The 25031-nt window shown below is 41.1% G+C and overlaps 1 protein-coding gene across 1 annotated transcript in view; it reads left to right on the top strand.

The window, feature by feature from the left end:
• The window catches only part of LOC143036518 (uncharacterized), a 70068-nt gene that overhangs the window by 6791 nt on the left and 38246 nt on the right, over window positions 1-25031 (top strand). The window contains exons 2-5 of the mRNA XM_076203975.1: window positions 10602-10760; window positions 11005-11144; window positions 12370-12557; window positions 22020-22302. Of these exons, the coding sequence (XP_076060090.1) occupies window positions 10602-10760; window positions 11005-11144; window positions 12370-12557; window positions 22020-22302 (770 nt within the window). The remainder of the gene's footprint in view (window positions 1-10601; window positions 10761-11004; window positions 11145-12369; window positions 12558-22019; window positions 22303-25031) is intronic.

The raw sequence follows: 25031 nt of genomic DNA, 5'->3' as shown, positions 1-25031 counted from the left end.
TTTTTGGGTTTCTTTTCATGACCTCTTGTTTTTCCATTGTCATTTTTTAGTAAATCACTCCTATCAAGAATTTCCATTCTTTTCATGATTCTATAGATAGTAGATCACCTCTTTCTCTTCTCTGCTCCAGTGTTGGTAGTTCCAATTTGGATAATCTTTGTTCATATGTTAATTTGGAAAGAGTTGGTGCCAACTTTGTCGTTGCTCTCTGTATTCTTTCTAATTTCCTTATATTCTTTTTAGTAGTGGGTGTCCATAGTGTTGCTGCGTATTCCAGTTTTGGTCAAATCAATGTGACTAATATTTTTTTAATAATTTCTTTATCCAAATAGTCAAATGCCACTTTCATTGACCTTAATAGGTTGAATGTTTCTCCAACTATTTTGTTTTTATGTTTATCCAGTGTCATGTCTTTACTGATTATTACTCCAAGGTCCCTTTCCGAGTGCACTTTTTTGATTTCTTCTTCACCCTAAGGGTTGCCACCTATTGATGAAGGGGTGATTGTCCTTACAGCACCGTATGTGGTAGAAATATGGAACATAAGAGAGGAAAAGTTTAAATGTGTTTGAGATGAAATGTATGGGTTACAAGGTTGGATGGAGTGTGAAACAAGGTGAGGAGGAGGGTGGGGATGGAAAAGAAGTTGGGAGGTAAGGTTGATGAAAGAGTATTGGGGTGGTTTGGCTACATGGAAAGAATGGGTGAAGAAAGATTAGTAAAAAATAAGCCTGGAAGGCAGAGGTGGATGGAGTGAACAAGGGGGGGGGGGGCAACTGAGGATGAGATAGATGGATGGATGGGGTAAAAGGGGCATTGGGAAAGAGGGGAATATCTGTTGAAGGAAAAGAGAAGACAGAAGATAGGGGTGAGTGGAAAATGATTGTATATGAATGATGCTGTGATGCATGGAAGGGAGTTGATGGGGAATGGGGGTGGTTAGGGAGTGGTTAGGTGTGAATAATATTTTGACTCAGCCAGAAAAGATTTCTCCCTGTCTTCAATATTTCTGTATGAGGGGATGTAGATGGAGGGGGGGTCACTGATTAAATCAATTGGCCTTGCTGTGGATGTGCTGTGTCTTGCTACATTGCTTCTGATCCAGGGCAGTGGTCAAGATGCAGGGATGACTTGTCATCCAGGAGCAGCCAAGAAAAGAGGGAGGGAGGGGTGGTTAATATGAGTGGAGTCTGTGTGGATGAAATGGGTAGGAATGGAATTATGCCTATTGACTTTGGCTACCTCCTTTGTAAGGTGGAAAAAGCCCTTGGTATATGTATATACAGATACATAATATGTGAGGGAGTGTTGAGACCACCTCTATGCTGTGTTTTGTCTTTGCAGATTGTGATGTCTGTGTTGAGATTATAATTTCTTGTATTACTGTAATGTGTGTGGTACCATACATTTGCATAAGAATGTATAACTGTGTGTGTGTGATTTTATTAATGTTTATGTATAATATGTTTAGAGTATGCTTGTTGTGTGTTGGTGTATTGGCAGAGGGTTGTGGTATGTACAGGCAACTGGTCCTATATGTATAGTGTTGGCGAGTCTGGTGCATTCAAAGTATACCCAGAAGTGGCATTTGTTGCACCAGAGAAATGTGTGTGCATATGCAATGGGTGTTGTGCATTTTGTAGATGCATGTGGCCTGAATTTGTTTCAGCATTGTAGGCTTGTAAAAGATGTGAGATGGCAGACAGCAGTGTGCTGCAGTTTTGAACAAAAAAATATAATAAATAGTATAGGATAGAAGTTGGAGTCTGTCAAAGAATGAGTGAACATTGGATCTTTTCTGGAGAGTAAGCACTGCCTTCTTGGGGCCTCAACTCTGAGTGGATTTTTTTTTTTTATTTTTAGCTGCTTTGGGGGAGGGGGAGCTCAATGCCTTTGGGGCACCCTCTTACAGTGCCTCCATGGGAAGGAGCAGGTTAGCCTCTTAGACCCACAAATAATGACAAAAATTATTCTCATCAACATCCTCACTTCCATCTGGACTAGATCCACTCTTTCTTAATTAACTTTCACCATTCCTCTCTTTCACATAAGGAGGGCTGATAACCAGTGGCTGCTGCTGCTGCTTGTTATCTTCCTTACTGGTAATGGCATGAAAATGGACTCACATTAACACAATACAGATAACAATATAACAATCCATAGTTTCTTCCTAGGGAGAGCCAATGAACCAATGTTTGCTTCAGGTTTCCAGTCAGTGACATTTGGGTCAACATTATTTTACTCAGCCATATAATTGTCGTAAACTGGTGCACTGACATTCGAATTATGCATCCTTTGTGCTCAAGAACTGACATACTGGTTCAGAAACTGCTGTGCCCCTGTAGGGGTCAAATACAGATGAATGAAATGGTATGGCAGTAATGATGATTTTTGCCTTGAGTTTCAGTGTGAAATCTACTGCCCCACAACAGTTGGCATCAATCACTGGGCCCTCCCACAGATCTGTATTGTATTAGTATTGAACAGTTTCTATCACTGGCTGAAATTAGTAGGAGGTAGGATACGGGGAGCAGTTGCCAGTTGTCAGCTCTCCATGTGTGAAAATGTAAAAGAAATACAGTTGAAGTTGATTTCAATATTGGGCCCAGTCTAGAGATTGAGCATCAGCCCCTAAGGGTTGCCACCTATTGATGGAGGTGGGGGCATTGACAGGTTTTGAAAATTGGTAGCTCTGCTATCCTGGACCACCTTAAGTTCCTGTCATTGGTCCCTAGCTTCACAAAGGCCAGCAACAGTCCCCAGGCTCTATTTATCTTGAATAAATCTTAGATGGTAACTTGTTGGTTGTATTAGTGTAGGACTGTTCTTTTGAAGAAAAAAAAAATACTGAAAACCTAATTTGCTTCATTGTATGCTCCATTACCCTACTCTAGCCTTTTCCAGACAACACAATATCTCTTCTTTGATTGACTTGTAGGTCAGTCTGATGGCTGTTGCTGGTTATCTGGGAGCCATGGATTTCCTATGAGAGAGAGGGAGGGAGAGATCTTGCAGAAGACCCATGGCCTCCAGGAAACCAGTAACAGCCTCGGGGCAGGACCAGTCTCTTAGAGAAGAGATATTGTATTGTTGTCTGGGGATAATCAGTGTGTGGCATTGTAGAATGAGATATTCTGTGTTGTGTAGTGGTTGCAACTGGGGTTGTTTGAATCTATGGCCAGGCCTGTTTTGTGTCTCAGTGATGGATGGTAACCTGAGTGCGAGTGTACTAGTGTGGTACTTGTCTGGTGTGTTAGGGTTTTCTTCGTTGGACTTGTATATGGGGTTGTTGTTGTTGGGTTATTGAGTTAGGTGGCTTTTCTTGAAGGGCTTGTTTAGTTAACTGGTTGGGTGTGTTTCTATATGAATGTTTTGTGTAGTAGATGTTTGAGTAATATGCTGCTTTTTCTGCATTCTGTTTGGTGCTTGTGAGTTGTAATATGAGGGGTGTGTATTGTTGAGGGTTCTGGCATAGTATTGTGTTCCTGTCATTTTTATGTGATGTTTTATAGGAAGGACTGGTTTCTGTGTGTAGATATCCAATATGGGTGGTTTTGATACATCCTGTAATTACTCTTAGTGCTCTACTCTTCAGAGACGACAGATTTATTGGAGTGTGGTACAGTGTCATGATTGCAAAAAAAAAAAAAAAAAAAAAGATAAAATAAAAATGGAGAAGATTCAATGAACATCAAATTTTAAATGGTTTTAGGCCTAGTTGATTAACAAAGGAAGACAGACTGAAGGTGCTCACAATAGAATATAGAAGAAAGGAAATTGTATTTAGTATACATAATAGTAACAGTTGGTGGCAATGGTCCTTTGGCCCTTTCGTAGATCTGTGGGAAGAAACCTTTGGCTGTTATCTCTGTTGTATTAGTGTGAGAACTGCTATCTCTGTTGCATTAGTGTGAGACAGGTTATGTTATTGGCTTATAGTAGGAAGAGGGGAACAATTACCATTTGTCAGATTTCCTTATGTGAAAGTGTGGATGGAATACAATTGAAGTAGGTAGAGAGATCTTGAGCCCACTCCAGAGTCTGAATGGAGGCTGCAGGTCCAGATGGAGGTGAAAGTATTGTTTGGTTTTGCAGATTGGAACCAGGAAGATTAATTCTCCTTGGTGTCTGTGTTGAGGGAGCACCACCTGCAGATGCCTGTCTTTGGTTCTATAGCAGTGGTCATAGTCATGGAAGAAGTGGATGTCATAGACAAAGATTTTTTTAAATGTAGTACCAAAGGACATTTACAAGGAGCTAAGATAAGATGGAAACAAGGGTGTTGGATCATAGTGGAATGAGTAGGAATGGATGTGTCTTTGACTTGGCTACATCCCGTATATGGGGGAAGAACCTGTTAGTGTATAGATAGATAAACCAAAGGACATGATGAAGCTGAAAAGGATGAGATGTTTGGAATACATTAGAAAATTCAGTTTTCCATGTAGAACATAAGAACAAAGGAGACTGCAAGAGACTGTAAGGCCTACACTAGGCAGTTCCATGTCCATTAACACCTATCATCCCCATCCATAAAGTTATCTAAACTTCTCTTAAAGCAGCCAATAGTTTCAGCACTCACTACATGGTAGTTAAGTCATTTCCATTCATTACCCATTCTGTTGGTAAACCAGTTCTTGCCTATTTTAGATTAAAATTTGTCAAATTTAAGTCCATTACTGTGAGTCCTGCCCTTTATGTTAATATGATGACCTTATCTGTATCCCTCTTGTTAAAGCTGTTGATCCACTTAAACACCTATTAGATTACCCCACACTCTGGGTCTTTCCAGAGAGTGATTAAGGTGGCTAAGCCTATTCTCATAAGGCAAATTCCTGAGCCCATGCATCATTTTGGTCATTCTCCTCTATGCTGATTCTAGTGGATTAATATCTGTTCTATAGGACAGAGACCAAAACTGTACTGCATAGTCAAGGATGGGTCTAACACCAGATAAAGTTTGATAACTATCTAAGCACTTTTATTCATAACCATCCTAATAGTGAAACTTAATGCTCTGTTAGCTCTATTCCTGGCACTAATGCACTGTTTTCTGGATTTAAGGTCAGGACTTTAGCACTCCCAAGTCTCTTGCACTCGGTTTTCTGTAAAAAGGTGTTATCTAAGCTATATCTGCTTTCTGGGTTGTTTAACACTGCTCTTTGCCATTTCCCTGACCATGCAAACAATTTGTTAAGATTTTCCTGCAGTATCCTAGTGACTTCCCCTGACCTAATTTGGTGTCCTGTTTTAGTGTCGTGTACAAACTTACTAATATCACTAATAATCCCATTGTTCAATAAGGGACCCAAAACCAAGCCCTGGGGAACTCCACTAATAACACTCCCATTTGGATTTTACACTGTTAATGGTGACCCATTGTTTTCTGACACTGATCCATGCCTTAGTCCATTCAAATACTTTTCCTCCTGTACCATGGGCTTTGACTTTATTTAGTATGATGTATGGAATAATATAGAGGAAATAGTGTAATCAAATAGGATGGGTGAATTCAAAGGGAGAACAAAGATGGAAATCCATAACCTTATTGATAATGTGCTAATAGGAGAGGAATATTGAAATGCCATTCAAGTTGCCTTACCTTGACATGATACTGTTTTTTTTTTAGTTGTACAGTCTTAAAGAAGAGAGACTGGAGGAAGTGGATAGCTTTAAGTATTTGGGGTCACATGTGGCAGGAAATGGAAGAGTGGAGGTAGAGGTAAATTATAGATTGAAAGAAACAAGTAAATACCCAGGAGGATCAAAAAGTGCCATGAGAAATAGCATCTGAGAATGGATGCAAAGAGGAGATTGTATGAAGGGATGATTGTGCCAATGGCTTTGTATGGGGTAGAGACTTAGAATTTAAGAGAGGCAGAGATGAAAAGTTTAAATGTGTTTGAGATTAAATATCTGAGAAGTATGGTAGGGGTTACTAGGTTGGATAAAATGAGAATTGAAGAGGTGAGGAGGAAAGTGGGAGTGCGAAGATGACAGATAGGGCTGATGAAAAATTATTGGTATGGTTTGGACATATGGAAAGAGTGAGTGAAGAAAGATTGGTAAAAGTTGTGGAAGGCAGAGGTAGAGGGAGTGAATTTGAGGGGACGACTGAGGTTGAGATGGATGGATAGGGTAAAGGGGATGTTGAGCTAAGAAGTGAGAGGGTAGGAAATAGAGATGATATTGTTAAGGAAGGTGGAGCTGGGGGATAGGGTGTGCTTGTGTGTAAATGATATTTTGACACAGCCTGAAGGGTTTCTCTTTGTCTTTTCTTTTTCTGTATGAGGGGACAGAGAGGGGTGTTTGCTGATTAAGTGGGCCATGCTGTGGATGTACCGTGTCTTGCTGCATTGCTTCTGACATAGGGCAGTGGACGGGATACAGGGATGACCCATTGTCCATGAGGAGGAAAGGGTGGTAGATGGGAGTGGAAAGGGTGGAACTAGGTTGCCTTTGACTTGGCTTCCTCGCTTATAAGGTGGAAAAGCCCATGGTATATAGATATATATAGATAGTAATCTTGGGATAGGCTTGAAGTATTTTAGTATTAGTGGTGTTTTTGATTAACAGATGGCATATTGGAATTTGACTATCCTAAGTTGGGAAGTGTGCAATCTTGAGATGAGTTTGAATCACTTTAAGACCAATAGATGACAGTATGATGGGGGCACCCTTTATAGATAATGTATTGACATTGGCCTATCCCATGGTGGGAAGAAGTGCACCATCTTGAGATGGACTTGAACCATTTTGTGATCCATTTTAAGATTGGCTTTGTGCAGTTGAGCTCATGTTAGAAATTCCCACTTTACAATGGGCCAGTGCCAATACATCATCTGTTAACCCCTTCATTACCGACCCATCAACCTTACGTAAACAAATGTTTTAAACCGTCCCACGTATGGCTGGAGCCTTATGTTTGTAAACACAGACACTTGCCACCACGTGGGTAGAAATAACCCAGAAACCGAGGCCTTGAGAGCCCTCAATACACACAGCTTATAACTGTGACATGTGCGTGTCACGGGGAGCACGCTCGGTTCCTGGCGGGTGCACTCAGCCTTGACACGCAGGTGTCACAAAACACACATCTGGTACTCAAGGGGTTAAGGATATGTCATGCAATGTGATCCACTAGTCCTAAAAATAGTAGCCTTTCTCAGACTTAAATGAAAACTATATTTAACTGCACAGGCCTATATAAGATGGTAGTGTACGTAGTTGTGGCTGAATATGTTACTGTTACCTTATGCACTTGGACTGTTGGAGCAGGTAACAGATTCCTGGGAATCAGAGAGGAGCACAAGATTCTAACCCACAACTAAGTGAACATGAAACCAGCACACATCTGATTGCCACCAGATGAACCTGTGATCTAATGGGCCTAAAATAGTACAGTTACATCTCAGGATGGTATGCTTCCCATCTTAAAGTAGGCTATTGCCAGTGCATAATCGGTAGGTGATGTGATCTTGATGTGATCCACTAATTCTAGAATAGTTCAGGCTTATCTCAAGATCACATGAAACTATACTTTAATGCACAACTCCATAGATGGTACAGTTCCCATCATGGGATAAGCAAGTACCAACATATCATCCATGAATTGCAAACTTCCCATCTTAAGATGGCTGCACTATATATTGATTCATAAATGGGTTTTTGCATTGAGTTGTGCATCTATTATTCTCTTGTTTTGCTGTATAGGATACATTTTGGTTGTTGTTGTTGTCGTTCCCTAGACTGTCTGTCCGAGCAGTCCCGTCTCCCCAAGGAAGGCCACAGCCGAAACTGGGTTTTCCCACAAATCCTTTATAGAGTGTACGTTGTGTTGTTTGCGTGCATGATTGTGCAGCAGCAACCACCCCTGGCCATCAGCTCTACGCAGATGGCACCGATCCCCAAGGAGGAGCTACATTTTGGTTTGTGAGTGTTGCTACATACAGTCAGATATTTTCAAGGCTTTGCAGTATTTTGTATAGTTATTTAGTTGACCTTGTTTCCTGTATTGTTTTATACCATGCTGTGGAAGCATAGTTAAGTGTGGTTCTTAAGAGTTGCTTATGTAGTGAGTTTTTCTGTTGACCGAATCCCATGCCAAAGTAGGTTTAGTTTCTCGTTTGTTTTTGTTATAAGGTCTTTTGTTTGAGGGATTAATGCCATGTGTATCACATGTAAGACCAAGTATTTTTGAGATTGTGAGAATAAACACCTTGTGAGATCGAAACCTTTATTGGTACTACGTTTCGCTTGTTACAGCTTTTTCAAGTACAGACATGACACACACTCTGAGCACATATAAGCCAACGGGGAAGGAATTGGGAGAGGTTATCGGGGAGGGGTGGGTGGTAGGTAGGGGGGGGAGGAGGGGGACGGGTGGGACTTGGTGGAGACAAGGGAGGACATTTCGGACAGTTTGTTGAAGTGGACTAAGGGGGACATTTCATTATTGAGATTTTGTTCAGTGGGAGAGGTTGATAATTTGATTTGACCAATGGATGCCTCTTTGATTCATGGTAGTTAGGGGTAAGCTTACTTCCTATTTTGTGTCAACCTTAATCCTAGCTCTTTATACTAAGTTTGAATTGTTTTTAACTACTATCTTTTAGTCTGTGCTTAATTAATTAGTACCTAGTAAGTTCTCTGCATCTGTTAGACCTGTGGTGTTTTGCTCTTGGTTTGGATTTGGAAGGTCATATGTAAATATGTTAAAAGAGTGTAGCAAATATGTTTTTTCCCAAGGGAGAATTCATTGATATAATGCGCTCTGATAAATGGGTGGTTTTAGGATGCCATGCATTCTTTGCCATTTAAGATGTTTGTCAATCATTTCTTGTTACTGTTGTGCAAATAAATTTTTATATTTTTTGATAGATTGCATCTAGGAACTCACAAAAGTATAGAATTGGCAGTCTTGTTGCTTGTTTTGTGATCTGAGACTGAATGTGATAAAGCAGAATTTTGGATAAGCTGAATGTGGGGTTCCATCCTGACAGGCTGACCTGAACAAACATATGATGTACTGGTACTGACTTTTATTTCAATGAGTAATTGCTGGCTGTTCCCACACAGTTCAATTTATACTTGACCTTCCCTATACCTTATTCCTTCATTTGATCTTACATTACATACACATGTAGTGGAATTCTATTTTTATGTTTTTCAGTAGATTATAAGCTTCTCAAATGATCCTTTTGATGTACATTATTGGTGACAAATTTTCCATCATTATCATTCCAAAGTCTGTACTTTACTGTTGTAATTGAATCATTACCCATTCTATAAAGCTGTGATTACCTATTGTTACTTACTTCCAGTTCCAATATCTTTAATTTCTTAATATTGAAATTTATTGCTCACTCCAGGCTCCACCATATACCTTATCCAGATCTTATAACAACCTACAAACTTTTTTATTCTTTACTCTTCTCATCATCTTTGCTTCATCAGCAAATTAATTAGCATAACTAGTCAAGTTATCCGTTATGTCGTTGATATATACCAAGAATATTACCGGTGATAATACAAACCCCTTGGGGATTTTGTAATTTTTTTTCTCCGTCCAGACATCTTGTCTGTCAGTGTTGTCTTCATTGATCTGTTCTTCAGAAGGTCTTTCATCCATTCTAGCAAAATCCCTTTAAGACCTATATGTTCCAGCTTCCATGATAATTTTTGTGAGGTACTTCATCAAAAACTCCCTCTAGATCCAAGTAAATGCAGTCCATCCTACCATTGCTCTCAGGATCACATCAATAACTCCTGAGTAAGAACTCAACAAATTGGAAACATGATCTTCCTTTCCTGAAGTGTGAATTGGTTTTCCACCAGTATTTTTTCCTCTTCTAAATATTTCAACCATTTGTGTGTGTGTGTGTACTTACAAACAGGCATATATATTTGAAAAGACATTAATATGCATAATTTTCTGTACAGATGTCTCAACTCCTGGAATAGCGTAGATGATGATGTACCCCAAGCTGGAACCATAAACAAACTTAGAACTAGGTGTGATAGATGGAAAATAAGACAGTACTATGAAAGTAGCTCTTTTCCTGTGCACCAGTTAGGTAAATACACAAAAAAAGTGCATATATGTATATGTATATGTATATATACATATATATATATATATATCTATATATATATATATATATATAGATATATATGTATGTATGTATGTATGTATGTATATATATATATATATATATATATATATATGTTTATATATACATATGTTATATACATATATATACAGTATATGTATATAAATATATGCATATATATATGTATATATATATACATATATATACACATATGCTCTCCCTCCATCTTACTGCAGTTTATGTATTAAGACTGCTTTACACTACATCTCCCCCTTTTCTAAAATCATGGTTGTGTGGGGAGGGTTAGGAATTGCCACCTTATTCTTGAAACTGGTGTTAAGGTTGCTTGGGATGTACCAACTTGGTGGTCTACAAGGTATTGATGGCAAAATCTGACTTAAAAAAAAAAAAAAAAGCAGCAGGTTATAATAAGCTGTATGAATGTGTTTTAAATATGTATATGTTTAATATTTGCCCTCTCAATTTCAGTGCTAATGTGGATGAAGAGTCGTTTGTGATGATGGGTGTATGGTTAGAACTTCGCTCTCTAATTCGTCAGCTTCATCGAGCAATCATTCCTCAGCCATCTCAGAACACTAACCCACGGCCCCTTCCACCTGTCAATCGGATCAAAGCCCTTACAAATATGTAAGTTTCTGTTGTAATGTTAGCCTATGCAAAAGTTACAAGAGGCATCAGGAGTTAATATAAGAATTGATACGTTGTTGAGTGGCCAGAGTTAACATTTGCAAGATATTCAGTGAACATTGATTGGCTTGAACTTGAGTGTGCATTTTAAAAGCTGTGACTCTTGTGTTCTATACAGTTTTTATTGTTTATGATATTCAGACATGCTTCAGACAACTTGCAATACTTCATAATTTTTTTTCAGGTTAGTTTTGCATGATCCTCATCAATTATATCTTCGGGTGGGACAGTTGGTTCATGAGCTATGTGTGGAGCTCAAAGTCCGTCTGCTCTCAACCATCAATGATGATCCATCCATAGAGGACAGCATTGTGTATCTTAAAGGTTTGTGTAGAATTGAACAGGTTTCATAATTTGCATACTGGTCGCTCAGACAGGAACAACCTCCTTATGAATCAGGATTTTAATTTGTAAATACCTAGTATGTAATTTGCGAATATTGTTTTGTCAATTGAATGAGGAGCCAGTGTACAACATTTTGGTCATATGTTCAATCATAGTCAAGGTTTTCATAGAAGAGTATATTCACTATGACGATTTTGAATGGATATCTTAGTTGAGGCCCAATCAGTTGAGAAATTATTTATTTTTTCCTGGTTGGTGTGCCTTGCTATGATTTAAGAATACATCTGAGTGAATAGGTAATAATTTGCCACTGTTTTAATTAAATATATATTTATGATAGAAGAAAATGGGAACATCAAGATCTATAGACCGTGCAAGGTTGTTCATGAGGTACTCGGCTAAACCCTTTGGTCTGGCTATTTATTTTATTTATCATTTATTTATTTTTTATTAGTTTTTGGCCAGTTTTTGCACTTGGTGGAACCAGTTGCAACTGTCAATCAATCCATTGCCCCAGATTTCTTGCAGGATACTTGTTACTCCCAGGTAACCAGTAACAATCATAAGACTGACCCATAAGTCACCATTACTGTTCTGTCAGTAGATGCTTCTTTGTTAAATTAATTTATATTTGTTGAGTGAAAATTGTGAACAGTGTGTTGAAGTAGCCATGGGTGGCTACCTCCCTCCTAAGAGGGAAGAGGCCTTTTGGTTAATAAATAGACATTGATTTGAAGAGATAAAGAAATCTGGCAATCAAATTTTTCACCAAGAAGAATGACATGTATGGTTTAGCCTGGTTCTTGTTGATTTGGTTTACATCACAAACTCCCCCAATCAGGAGGCAAGGACAATGCCCCTTACAGAGGACTTTGTAGTGTGGAATTTAACAAACCATGCCCTTGGTTCAACTTTGCCATTGGCAGGGTTCAAACCACCATCCCCTCGACCTTCGCCACAAGTAATGACGCCCTGACCTGCTAGTTAAAGGTTCTGGTCTAGTACATAGAGCTTTCACATTATAGATAACAAATTCAACAGAAATAGATCTTGATGGTGATTATATTGCATTAAAAGTAAAAGATAATTGAATAACTTAGGAAAAAAATAAAGAATCCTCAGCAACAGTCATTAACAGTCTTAGTTTCAATAGGATCCTTCATCAGATTTGTTTACAATATTAACATTTCTGTTCTGGTTTCAGGGGTGTGTGACTCATATCAGTGGGTAGTGACGGTGTGTCGGGTTGTCCAGCCAGCAATGGAGCGCTTGGAAGTGGATCATCTTAGTCGTTTCAAGCTTCACTGGACATCCATCAACCTCCATACTTTCCACTCCACCATTCTTACAGATCCAGATGTACAAGACTATGTTAATGTGTGTAAAGAAAAGGTAGGGATAAAAAGATGTAGTTTCTTGAAAAAATAAATACCAGATAATATATACACATACATACATACATACATACATACATATACCAAGGCTTTTTCCCCCTTACTATGGAGGTAGCCAAAAAGGAAAAGGCATAAAATCATTCCCACCCATTCCATCCCTGAAAACACTCCACACCCCTCCACCCTCCCTCCCATCTTAGCACCTCCTGGATGACGGGTCATCCCTGCACCCTGTCCACTGCCCTGGGTCAGAAGCAGTGTCGCAAGACACAGCACATCCACAGCAAGGCCGCTTCATTAAATCGGCGACCCCCCCTCTCCATCCCCCCATATAAAGGAGAGGACGGGGAGAAATCCCTTCGGGCTGCGTCAAATTTTGCTCACACACACTACCTCACCCCCCATCCCCCCGTCCATTCCACCTCATGCATCACAACATCTTCCATATACAACCATTCTCCATTCACCCCTGTCTTCTGTCCTCTCCTGTTCTTCCTCAACAGACATTCCCCTCTTCCCCAAAGCCCCCTTCACCCCATCCATCCATCTCATCCTAGGACGTCCCCTCATGTTCACTCCCTCCACATCTGCCTTCCATACCTCCTTTACTAGTCTTTCTTCACTCATTCTTTCCATGTGTCCAAACCATCCTAATACTCTTTCATCAACCCTATCTCCCAACTCCCTTTCCACCCCTGTTCTCCTCCTCACCTCCTCATTTCTCACTCTATCTAGCCTAGTAACCCCCATCATACTTCTCAGACACTTCATCTCAAACACATTCAAACTCCTTCTCTCTTCCTCTCTTATGTTCCATGTTTCTGCTCCATACAGTGCTGTTGGCACAATCACTCCTTCATACAGTCTCTTAGCATCCATTCCCAAATTTCTATTCCTTATTACACTTTATACACACGTGTGTAATATATATACAGTCGAACCTCGAAAGCCCGGACTAATTGGGGGGAAGGGTGGTCTGGTCATGCCAAACGTCCGGTCATCGAAAATATCGCCCTAACACCTGTAGATTTTCATAGCGGTATACGTATAGGTAATGTATGATATGGCATAGAAACACATAAGAATAATACTCTTAACACTGTAATGATAACAATACTGTAATAATAATGCTATAATACTAATAATTCTGTAATGATAACTGTAATACAGGCATGTAAATGTACTGTATATACAGTGTACTTTACTGTATTTTTTATTACGTACACTGTAAATATCGGAAGGTATGCACGTGGGACAGTGGTGGCGACCAGGGTTGCCTCGTTTTCTACACTTCCGTCTAGAATGGGAGTGTTGCCATACTGGGGCATACATTTTTCTCGGGCGTGTACAGACTTTCATAGCAAGATATACTTGTCAAACTTTGACAAAATGTTGGTTCTAGTTTTTTATTCTTGAATGTATATAAGGCCCCCATGCCCTAACATATTCAGTAAGATATAAGAATGATTTTTTTATTATTATCGCTAAAAGAAAGCTGAAACTTTAGCGTAGAATTTTTTCTACACGGTAAAAACGTATCTTTTGGGGAATTTTATAAGTAACACAATTACCAATAAAAGTCATATTTTGATGTACCATTTATTATTTGATAACTAGTTCTATGATTTTTAAACAAAAGTTTGAGTTTTTGAATGTTTTTAACAGGCCGCTGATATGTAGAAAAAATTTCCTCATGTCCTTGTGCAGTTGCCACATGCTGCTATTTTACTATGTTTTGGTACAAAATTCTACGAAACGGCAGCCCTGGTGGCGGCTTGACTGGGCCGGGTTTGAGTACAAGTGTACGGCCGTCGCTGCCACCTACTGGACAAATAGGGAACTTTACTTGAAAAGTTCGCCCTTTGTTCATTTCGACCGGTCGTATATATATATGTATATATATATATATGTATGTGTATATATATGTATATATATATATATGTATATATATATGTATATATGTATATATATATGTATATATGTATATATATATATGTATATATATGTATATATATGTATATATGTATATATATGTATATATATATATATATATATATATATATATGCAAGGTTGACCACGAAGAAAAACTATTAAAGCAGAGCGCTTTCGTGTATTCACATCTTCAGTGCAAATAATACATAGTGAAAGATACAAAGGTGCAGAATATATGGGTGGGAAACAAAGGGAACGTGGAGACATCCTGGTGAGAGAGGAGAGGTAGTACCCATGGACTAACTGTCCATCCGTGTTTATAGTGGGTGCGGAAATGTCCTACATGTTTACAATTTATAAATTTTTCTTAAATAAAGTTGTTAAGTAAACTTAACAACTTTATTTAAGAAAAAAAATATATAAAATGTATAAATTGTAAACATGTAGGACTTGTGTGATCCTGGGAAAAATGTGCAAGAAGTGAAGCAGGAAAGGGTCTTTTGGTGTATGTATGTATGTGTATGTGTATATATGTGTGTATGTGTATGTATATGTATGGAAGAGAAGGCAGTAAGGGAAAGATAGGCAGAATATTTTAGGGAGTTGCTAAATGTGAAGGAGGATAGGGAGGGAAAGATAGCTGCAGTGGGATATGCTAAGAAAATTACCATGATGAGTGAGGAAAATGGAGGAGAAATAAGGAAGGATGAAGTGAAGACAGTTGTCAAGATGTTGAAAGTAGGTAAGGCACCTGGTCTGGATGGATGCCATGCAGAATGTCTGAAAAAGGGAGGTACAGTGATGGTGGACTGGTTGGTGAGGTTATTTAATGTTTGCTGGAGAGAGGGTAGAGTGCTGGAGGACTGGAGGAGTGCCTGTATAGTTCCACTTTACAAGGGAAAAGGGGACAAGTGTGAATGTAGTAGTTTCAGAGGGATTAGCTTGTTAAGTGTAGTTGGGAAGGCTTATGGGAGGATCTTGATTGAGAGGATTAGGAGAGGAACAGAAGGAGTAATTGGTGAGGAACAGTGTGGATTTAGGATGGGTAGAGGTTGTGTAGATCAGATCTTTGTGGTAAGACAGATATGTGAGAAAGCTATAGGAAAGGGGAAGGATGTTTTTTGGGCTTTTATGGATCTGGAAAAGGCTTATGATAGGGTAGACAGAAAGGCACTGTGGGAGGTTATGCAGATATACGGGATAGGAGGAAAGCTTCTGGGAGCTGTCAAGAGTTTTTATGAGAGTAGTAGAGCTTGTGTCAGGATTGGAAATGGAGAGAGTGAGTGGTTCGAGGTAAAGGTGGGACTTCGTCAAGGATGCGTTATGTCACCCTGGCTGTTCAACTTATACATGGATGGGGTAGTGCGAGAGGTAAATGCAAGGGTAGTGGGCAAGGGATTGGAGATGGTTAAAGAAAATGGAGAGAAGTGGGAGGTGAGCCAGCTGTTGTTTGCGGACAACACTGCGCTTGTGGCAGGATCGGAGGAGGGATTGAGGAAGTTGGTGGGAGAGTATGTGATAGAAGAAAGCTAAAGATAAATGTGGATTCTTGTAAGGTGATGAGATGTACAAGGGGTGAAAATGTCAGTAGACTGGAGGTGAGCATTATGGGAGAGCGACTGGAGGAAGTGGATAGTTTTAGATACTTGGGTGCAAATGTGGCAGGAAAAGGTGGAGTGAAGGTGGAGGTAGAATGTAGATTGAGAGAAGTGAGTAAATGCCATGGTGGATTAAAGAGTGTAATGAGGAATAGACATAAGAGAGGAAGAGAGAAGGAGTTTGAATGTGTTTGAGATTAAGTGTCTGAGAAGTAAGATGGGGGTTACTAGGCTAGATAGAGTGAGAAATGAGGAGGTGAGGAGGAGAACAGGGGTGGAAAAGGAGCTGGGAGATAGGGTTGATGAAAGAATAATAGGATGGTTTGGACACATGGAAAGAATGAGTGAAGAAAGACTAGTAAAAGAGGTATGGAAGGCAGATGTGGAGGGAGTGAACATGAGGGAACGTCCTAGGATGAGGTGGATGGATGGGGTGAAGGGGGCTTTGGGGAAAAGGGGAATGTCTGTTGAGGAAGGATGGGAGAGGACAGAAGATTGGTGAATGGAGAATGGTTGTATATGGATGATGTTGTGATTGCACGAGGTGGAATGAGCGGGGGATGGGGGGTTAGGTGATACAATCGCTCCTCGTTTAACGACGACAATTGGGACCAGCGTTGCCGTCGTTAACCGAATTGGTCGTTAAGCAAAAGTGTATACATATACATACATGTACTGTATGTACAATGTCCAGCAATACATATATCTTTATTTTCGTGTATTTTCCCTCCTTTATACAGTACATTAAAGCTTTATTTACTGTTTATTTACCGTGGTTAGGTTCCTGAAATTACCGTATATGACCAAATCCGCATTTGCTGACATTCCATATAAAAAACCGGGGTATTTTTTTAGTTTCGACCATGGGCGCAATATTGCAATAGAAAATTAATTATTGATTTTGTAAATTAAAATGTATCAATGTAATATGCAATATTGTGGGCAGAAATGGAAGTAAAGAATACCTTGCTACAAGCAAATATGCTAATGAACGAAGTCGGTAGCATAGGATCGGGACGCCATCTTGTCGTCTGTCAATTGACGGCCTCGGTACTTCCGGCTACCTCGCCAGGTATATTTTCTTGAAGGAATGTTATGGTGTGGAGATACATGCATTCCTTCAAGCTGCAATAACTTTGTATACCCTGCAAGCTGAGAGAGTGGTTGAAAAGCCTGCCAACGTCTCTCACGACGACGACAACGAGGACGAGCCGGATGACATTTAATTTGCAGGTGATGATTTATTAAACACAGGTTAGGTTAGTTTAGTTTAGGTTAGACGAATTTATCATCCTTTAATTTCTTCAATGTCGGAATCTATCATAACAAACATGGTGTACCATTCGTCCGACATGACTTCGTTACTTACGAAATCTGTTTTCGCACTTTTTTTTATTTCCACTCACAAAATTGTATATTATGTTGATATATTATAATTTACAAAATTAATAATTAATTTTCTATTGCTATTGGGCTCATGGTCGAAACTAAAGATTTACCAATACCGGTATATACTGTACCCCAGGTAGTTTGTGCAGCTTGCAGGATGGTAATGTAGACCTAAGCTTCAGAACACTTTACCTCACAGCTAATATCCACCGTACAAGTTCATTTATTACATACAAATTTGCCTCAGCCAACTTAATTATCGTACACGACGTCGTAACTTCGGGAGATTTACGTTAAACAAATATTGGTCTGTCATAAAGCCCGTCGTAACACCGCGTCGTCGCTAACAGAGTAGGTCGTTAAACGAGGAGTGGTTGTATGTGTGAGCAAAATTTGACGCAGCCTGAAGGGATTTCTCCCCGTCCTCTCCTTTTATGCAATGGGGGGACAGAGAGGGGGGGTTGCCGATTTAATGAAGCGGACTTGCTGTGGATGTGCTGTGTCTTGCGACACTGCTTCTGACCCAGGGCAGTGGACAAGGTGCAGGGATGACCCGTCATCCAGGAGGTGCTCAGATAAGAGGGAGGGTGGAGGGGTGTGGAGTGTATTCAGGGATGGAATGGGTGGAAATGATTTTATGCCTTTCCCTTTTTGGCTACCTCCCTTGTAAGGTGGAAAAAGCCTTGGTATATGTATGTATGTATGTATGGAAAAGGCTTATGATAGGGTAGACAGAAAGGCACTGTGGGAGGTTCTGACCCAGGGCAGTGGACAAGGTGCAGGGATGACTCGTCATCCAGGAGGTGCTAAGATAAGAGGGAGGGTGGAGAGGGTGTGGAGTGTATTTAGGGATGGAATGGGTGGGAATGATTTTATGCCTTTTCCTTTTTGACTACCTCCCTTGTAAGGGGGAAAAAGCCTTGGTATGTGTATGTATATATGTGTTTGACATAAAATAAAGATTAGGTTTTATTGAACATGGAGAAAGCATAGACAGGATTGATAGAGAGCCATAGAGTGTATTGCAAATGTATATAATAAAAGGAAGTCTGTCTTAGGCAGTCAAAATATTTTACTTGAGTAGTAGGGCAAGCTCCTATTTTACTTTCAAAACTATAAATCAATTAACATTTATATTTTGGAATACATTTATGGTTATTAAATGCCCTTATTTTGAATGTAAGGACAAGGAGTAAAGGTCACCCAGTAAGTGGAGTTACTGATGTGGAGTTACTGTGTCTTGCTGCATTGCTTCTGGTCTGGGCAGTTGGGAAGAGACAGGGATGACCCTTCATCCATGAGGAGCTAAGATGAGATGGAAACAAAGGTGGTGGATGGGAGTAGGTGTGTGCCTTGACTGGCTACCTACCTTATAAGGGGGAAAAGGCCATTGGTAGATAGATAGAATTACTCTGTATGGAATATTGACTGGATAAGTTTTATGTGGTCAATATGCATAAGAACTTAAGTGACACTGCAGAGCAGAGGTTTGTACTATTTTCTTATGACTCAAGACAGACCTCATTCAAAAAGTCATGTTGATCAATTCTAACTTTTGCCCACCTGCTTCTCCACTTCATAATATTTCATTAAGAGAGGAAGAGGAGGCGAATCAAGTAGGGAAGAAAAGGTAAAAGGTACAGATGGAGAGTTGATAATGGAAGAGATGGCAGTGAGGGGAAGATGGGCAGAATACTTTAGGGAGTTGCTGAATGTGAAGGAGGATAGGGAAGGAAAGATAGCTGCAGTGGGAAATGCGAAGAAAATGAGAGTGAGGAGAATGGAGGAGAAAACAGGAAGGATGAGGTGAAGGCAGTTGTAAAGATGATGAAAGCAGGTAAGGCACCTGGTCTGGATGGATGTCATGCAGAATGTCTGAAAAAGGGAGGTGCAGTGATGGTGGACTGGTTGGTGAGGTTATTTAATGTTTGCTGGAGAGAGGGTAGAGTACCGGAGGACTGGAGTAGTGCCTGTATAGTTCCTCTTTACAAGGGAAAAGGGGACAAGTGTGAATGTAGTAATTTCAGAGGGATTAGCCTGTTGAGTGTAGTAGGGAAGGCTTATGGGAGGATCTTAATTGAGAGGATTAGGAGAGGAACAGAGGGAGTAATTGGTGAGGAACAGTGTGGATTTAGGACGGGTAGAGGTTGTGTAGATCAGATCTTTGTGGTAAGACAGATATGTGAGAAAGCTATAGGAAAGGGGAAGGATGTTTTTTGGGCTTTCATGGATCTGGAAAAGGCTTATGATAGGGTAGACAGAAAGGCACTGTGGGAGGTTATGCAGATTTATGGGATAGGAGGAAAGCTTTTGGGAGCTGTCAAGAGTTTTTATGAGAGTAGTAGAGCATGTGTTAGGATTAGAAATGGAGAGAGTGAGTGGTTTGAAGTAAAGGTGGGACTTCGTCAAGGATGCGTTATGTCGCCCTGGCTGTTCAACTTATACATGGATGGGGTGGTGCGAGAGGTGAATGCTAGGGTAGTGAGTCAGGGATTGGAGATGGTTAAAGAAAATGGAGAAAAGTGGGAGGTGAGCCAGCTGTTGTTTGCGGACGACACTGCGCTTGTGGCAGGGTCAGAGGAGGGATTGAGGAAGCTGGTGGCAGAGTTTGGGAGAGTATGTGATAGAAGAAAGCTAAAGATAAATGTGGGTAAAAGTAAGGTGATGAGATGTACAAGGGGTGAAAGTGGCAGTAGACTGGAAGTGAACATTAAGGGAGAGCGACTGGAGGAAGTGGATAGTTTTAGATACTTGGGTGCAAGTGTAGCAGGAAAAGGTGGAGTGAAGGTGGAGGTAGAATGTAGATTGACAGAAGCGAGTAAATGCCTTGGTGGTTTAAAGAGTGTAATGAGGAATAGACATTTGGGAATGGATGCGAAGAGGAGACTGTATGAAGGAGTGATTGTGCCAACAGCACTGTATGGGGCAGAAACGTGGAACATAAGAGAAGAAGAGAGAAGGAGTTTGAATGTGTTTGAGATGAGGTGTCTGAGAAGTATGGTGGGGGTTACTAGGCTAGATAGAGTGAGAAATGAGGAGGTGAGGAGGAGAACGGTGAAAAAGGATTTGGGAGATAGGGTTGATGAAAGAATATTAGGATGGTTTGGACACATGGAAAGAATGAGTGAAGAAAGACTAGTAAAAGAGGTATGGAAGGCAGATGTGGAGGGAGTGAACATGAGGGGACGTCCTAGGATGAGGTGGATGGATGGGGTAAAGGGGGCTTTGGGGAAGAGGGGAATGTCTGTTGAGGAAGGAAGGGAGAGGACGGAAGACAGAGGTGAGTGGAGAATGGTTGTATATGGATGATGTTGTGACTGCATGAGGAGGAATGGGCGGGGAAGTGGGGGGTGGGGTAGTATGTGTGAGTAAATTTTGACGCAGCCCGAAGGGATTTCTCCCCGTCCTCGCCTTATATGCAAAGGGGGACGGAGAGGGGGGGTCGCCGATTAAATGAAGCGGCCTCGCTGTGGATGTACTGTGTCTTGCGACACTGCTTCTGACCCAGGGCGGTGGGCAGGGTGCAGGGATGACCCGTCATCCAGGAGGTGCTCAGATGAGAGGAAGGGTGGGAGGGGTGGGGAGTGTATTTAGGGATGAAATGGGTGGGAGTGTTTTTATGCCTTTCCCTTTTTGGCTACCTCCCTTGGAAGGGGGAAAAAGCCTTGGTATATGTATGTATGTGTATGTATGTACTCCTCATACATGAGATACTGAGATGGGAGGGGTGTTCGATGGGTTTTTGTGCATAGTGTGTGTGCCCTTTGACCTGGGGAAAAGATTTTTTATATGTATGTGCCCTGTGGAGGGTTATAAAAATATTGCCACTATGTTCCCCAGTATATTATGAGAGGTGACTAAATATGTGTGTGTGTATGTGTGGGGTGGGAAAAGGGGCTCTGTCGACTCTAACTTGAGCCCTTTGATGTGGCCTGGGGATATACCCATTGTTTACACATGTAACAATGACCCTGTACATGGCAATCTGTCTCACTGTTAGCATGTAGGTTATCTATATATGGAATATATATATATATATATATATATATATATATATATTCATATTCAAATTCATAATATGACTGCATGGTGTAAAGAATGGCTTGGGATTTGAGGGGGAAACAACTTCTATAAACTTTCCATTTCACTTGGTATGTATATTTATTTATTTATTCCCAGGGGAGAAATCCCTTCAGGCTGTGTCAAAATATTCACACACGCTCCCTCACCCCATCCCCCCACTCCCTTCTATACACCACAGCACCATCCACACACAACCACTCTCCATTCACCCCCACCCTCTGTCATCTCCCTTCCTCAACAGATACCCCACTCCCTCCCAATGCACCCCCCACCCCAACCATCCATCCCATCCCTGGTCGCCCCCTTATGCCCACTCCCCCCACCTCTGCACTTCACACCTCCCTCATCAACCCCCCCCCCCCACACACACACACACTCGCCCCTTCCATATGTCAACCCCATTCCCCAACTCCCCCTCCAGCCCAGCTATTAGTAACTGGTCAATTTTGCTTTGTAGGCCTCAGGAAGTGAAGAAGGTCAGGTGAGTATACAGGCACTGGATTCCCTTGTGGAGAGCCTCAAGCCAGTGGAAGAGGCCTGGAGTAAGAGTGAGACCCTCTTGCAAGAGTACTCAGTAGAACGTGCAGCCATCCAAGCCAAGCGCAGACAATTATGGGCGAACTGGGAACGCTTCAAAGCCCAGCACCGTATGCAGGAGCAGGAGATTCAGATGCAGCTGCAGCGGCACAAGGACCAACAGGGCGAAATTAGCAAGGCTCTTGAGGGAGGGGCCAAAGAGGGTGAGTGTTTAGGTCCATAAAAGATCTATGATAGAGAAAGTGGAGTAAGGAGAAATGTTGTGTTATCTTTCTTTTATTTATTTACTTATTTACTTGGATTGTAAGAGACGAGAAAAACGGGACGGGGATTGGGACCAGGCATCCTTCTCCCTGTAGCCCCACAGGGGACATTCCTAAAAAAAGTAAAGGCATAAGAGGGTCTAGGAATTTTCCAACCAGCACCCTAAGGTTTGGGTCTTTCAATGTGCGTAGATGTGGTACAGATGAGAGTAAGAGGGAAGATATAGGTAGTATGTTTGTGAGAAGATGGATGTGTTGGCTTTGAGTGAAACCAAGTTGAGAGGGAAGGGCAAGTGTGAGTTTGGTAGTGTAATTGGGAGGTGTTCTGGAGTGAAGAGAGGGAGAGAAGGGGTGGCTATACTAGTAAGTGAAGAGATAAGTAAACGTGTAGTGGAGTGGAAGGAGGTTTCCTCGAGGATAATGTGGATGAAGGTGAAACTGGGAAAGGAGATGTGGGTTTTTGTAAGTGTATATGGGCCTGGTAGTGAGAAGAGTGTAGAAGAAAGGGAGGCTTTTTGGATAGATTTAAATGAATGCATAAAGGGATTAGGGAGAAACGTTAATGTAGTAGTAATGGGAAACCTTAATGCTAGGGTAGGAAATGAACCAATTGACGGAGTGGTTGGGAAATGTGGAATTCCAGGAAAGAATCGTAGTGGAGAGCTGATGGTGGAGATGTGTTTAGAAAGAGAGTTGATGATAGCAAATACAATGTTTCAGAAGAAAGTCAAGCATCAGTACACATGGGAGAGGGTGGTAGATAGAGCGTCAATGGACTATGTAGTGGTAGATAGGAGTTAAGGATGTACATATGCTAAGGGGAGAGAGTGGGGGAATATCAGATCATTTATTGGGGAAGGTAAGTTGAAAGTGGAGGATAGATGGAGAAAGAGGAAAAGGATCAAAGGTAGGGAGGTGCTTAGAGAGAACTCTTTAAAGGAGAAGGAGTACAAGAAGAAGCTGAGAGAGGAGTGGGAGTGAAGGATAGAGTAGAGCTAGGAGTGGAGGAGGAATGGGGATGGTTCAAGGAGGGAGTCACAAAGTGTGCAAAGATGGTGTGTGGAACAAGAAGGACAGGAGGAAATAGAAGAAAAGGTAGTGAATGGTGGGATGAGGAAACAAAGAAAGTTATAGAAGAGAAGAAGCGAGCTTTCACAGATTGGTTATAGAATAGGATGAGGGAGTCATATGAGAGGTACAAAGAAAAGAAAAGAGAAGTAAAGCACAAGGTAAAGGAGGCAAAGAGGAGAGCAGATGTGAAATGGTGTAAGAGTATGACAGAAAATTTTGAAAGTAATAAAAAGATGTTTTGGAAAGAAATTAAGAGAGGAAGAGGAGGCGAATCAAGTGGAGAAGAAAAGGTAAAAGGTGCAGATGGAAAGATGATAATGGAAGAGAAGGCAGTAAGGGGAAGATGGGCAGAGTTTTTTAAGGAGTTGCTAAATGTGAAGGAGGATAGGGAGGGAAAGATAGTTGCAGTGGGAAGTGCTAAGAAAATGAGAGTGATGAGTGAGGAAAATGGAGGAGAAATAAGGAAGGATGAGGTGAAGGCAGTTGTTAACCACTTCCATACGGTGACGCCTACGTAGGTAGCATGAGGAGCAAGTGGGTACTTGATGATGCCGATGTCGGCATCTTGATTATATTTATTGTAGTCGTACCTACGTAATTTCCATTCTTTCTAATCTGGCTTTATCAATTTTCTATGGTTATCAAAATACACGGGTGAAAGAGAACGAGTGATTGAGCACTGACTTTATTTTTTGTAATGCAATTATTATGATGCAACATCGCACGTTGGGCAGCTAATGCTGCCAGACGTGCGATGTGCCCCGGAGTGAAGAGGTTAAGATGATGAAAGCAGGTAAGGCACCTGCTCTGGATGGATGCCATGCAGAATGTCTGAAAAGGGGAGGTACAGTGATGGTGGACTGGCTGGTGAGGTTATTTAATGTTTGCTGGAGAGAGGGTAGAGTGCCGGAGGACTGGAGGAGTGCCTGTATAGTTCCACTTTATTAGGGAAAAGGGGACAAGTGTGAGTGTAGTTGTTTCAGAGGGATTAGCTTGATGAGTTTAGTAGGGAAGGCTTATGGGAGGATCTTAATTGAGAGGATTAGGAGAGGAACAGAGGGAGTAATTGGTGAGGAACAGTGTGGAGAAAGCTATAGGAAAAGGTAAGGATGTTTTTTGGGCTTTTATGGATCTGGAAAAGGCTTACAACAGGGTAGACAGGAAGGCACTGTGGGAGGTTTTGCGGATATACGGAATAGAAGGAAAGCTTCTAGGAGCTGTCAAGAGTTTTTACGAGAGTAGTAGAGCATGTGTCAGAATTAGAAATGGAGAGGGTGAGTGGTTCGAGGTAAAGGTGGACCTTCGTCAGGGATGTGTTATATCACCCTGGCTGTTCAACTTATACATGGATGGGGTGGTGCAAGAGGTAAATGCAAGGGTGGTGGGTCAGGGATTGGAGATAGTTAAAGAAAATGGAGAAAAGTGGGAGGTGAGCCAGCTGTTGTTTGCGGATGACACTGTGCTTGTAGCAGGATCAGAGGAGGGATTGAGGAAGTTGGTGACAGAGTTTGGGAGAGTGTGTAAAAGAAGAAAATTGAAGATAAATGTGGGCAAAAGTAGGTGATGAGATGTACAAGGGGTGAAAGTGGCAGCAAACT

This window comes from Oratosquilla oratoria, chromosome 20, assembly GCF_046742065.1.
Source record: "Oratosquilla oratoria isolate Oo_2021 chromosome 20, ASM4674206v1, whole genome shotgun sequence".
NCBI lineage: Eukaryota > Metazoa > Arthropoda > Malacostraca > Stomatopoda > Squillidae > Oratosquilla > Oratosquilla oratoria.
This window is presented reverse-complemented; position numbering and strand designations above follow the sequence as displayed.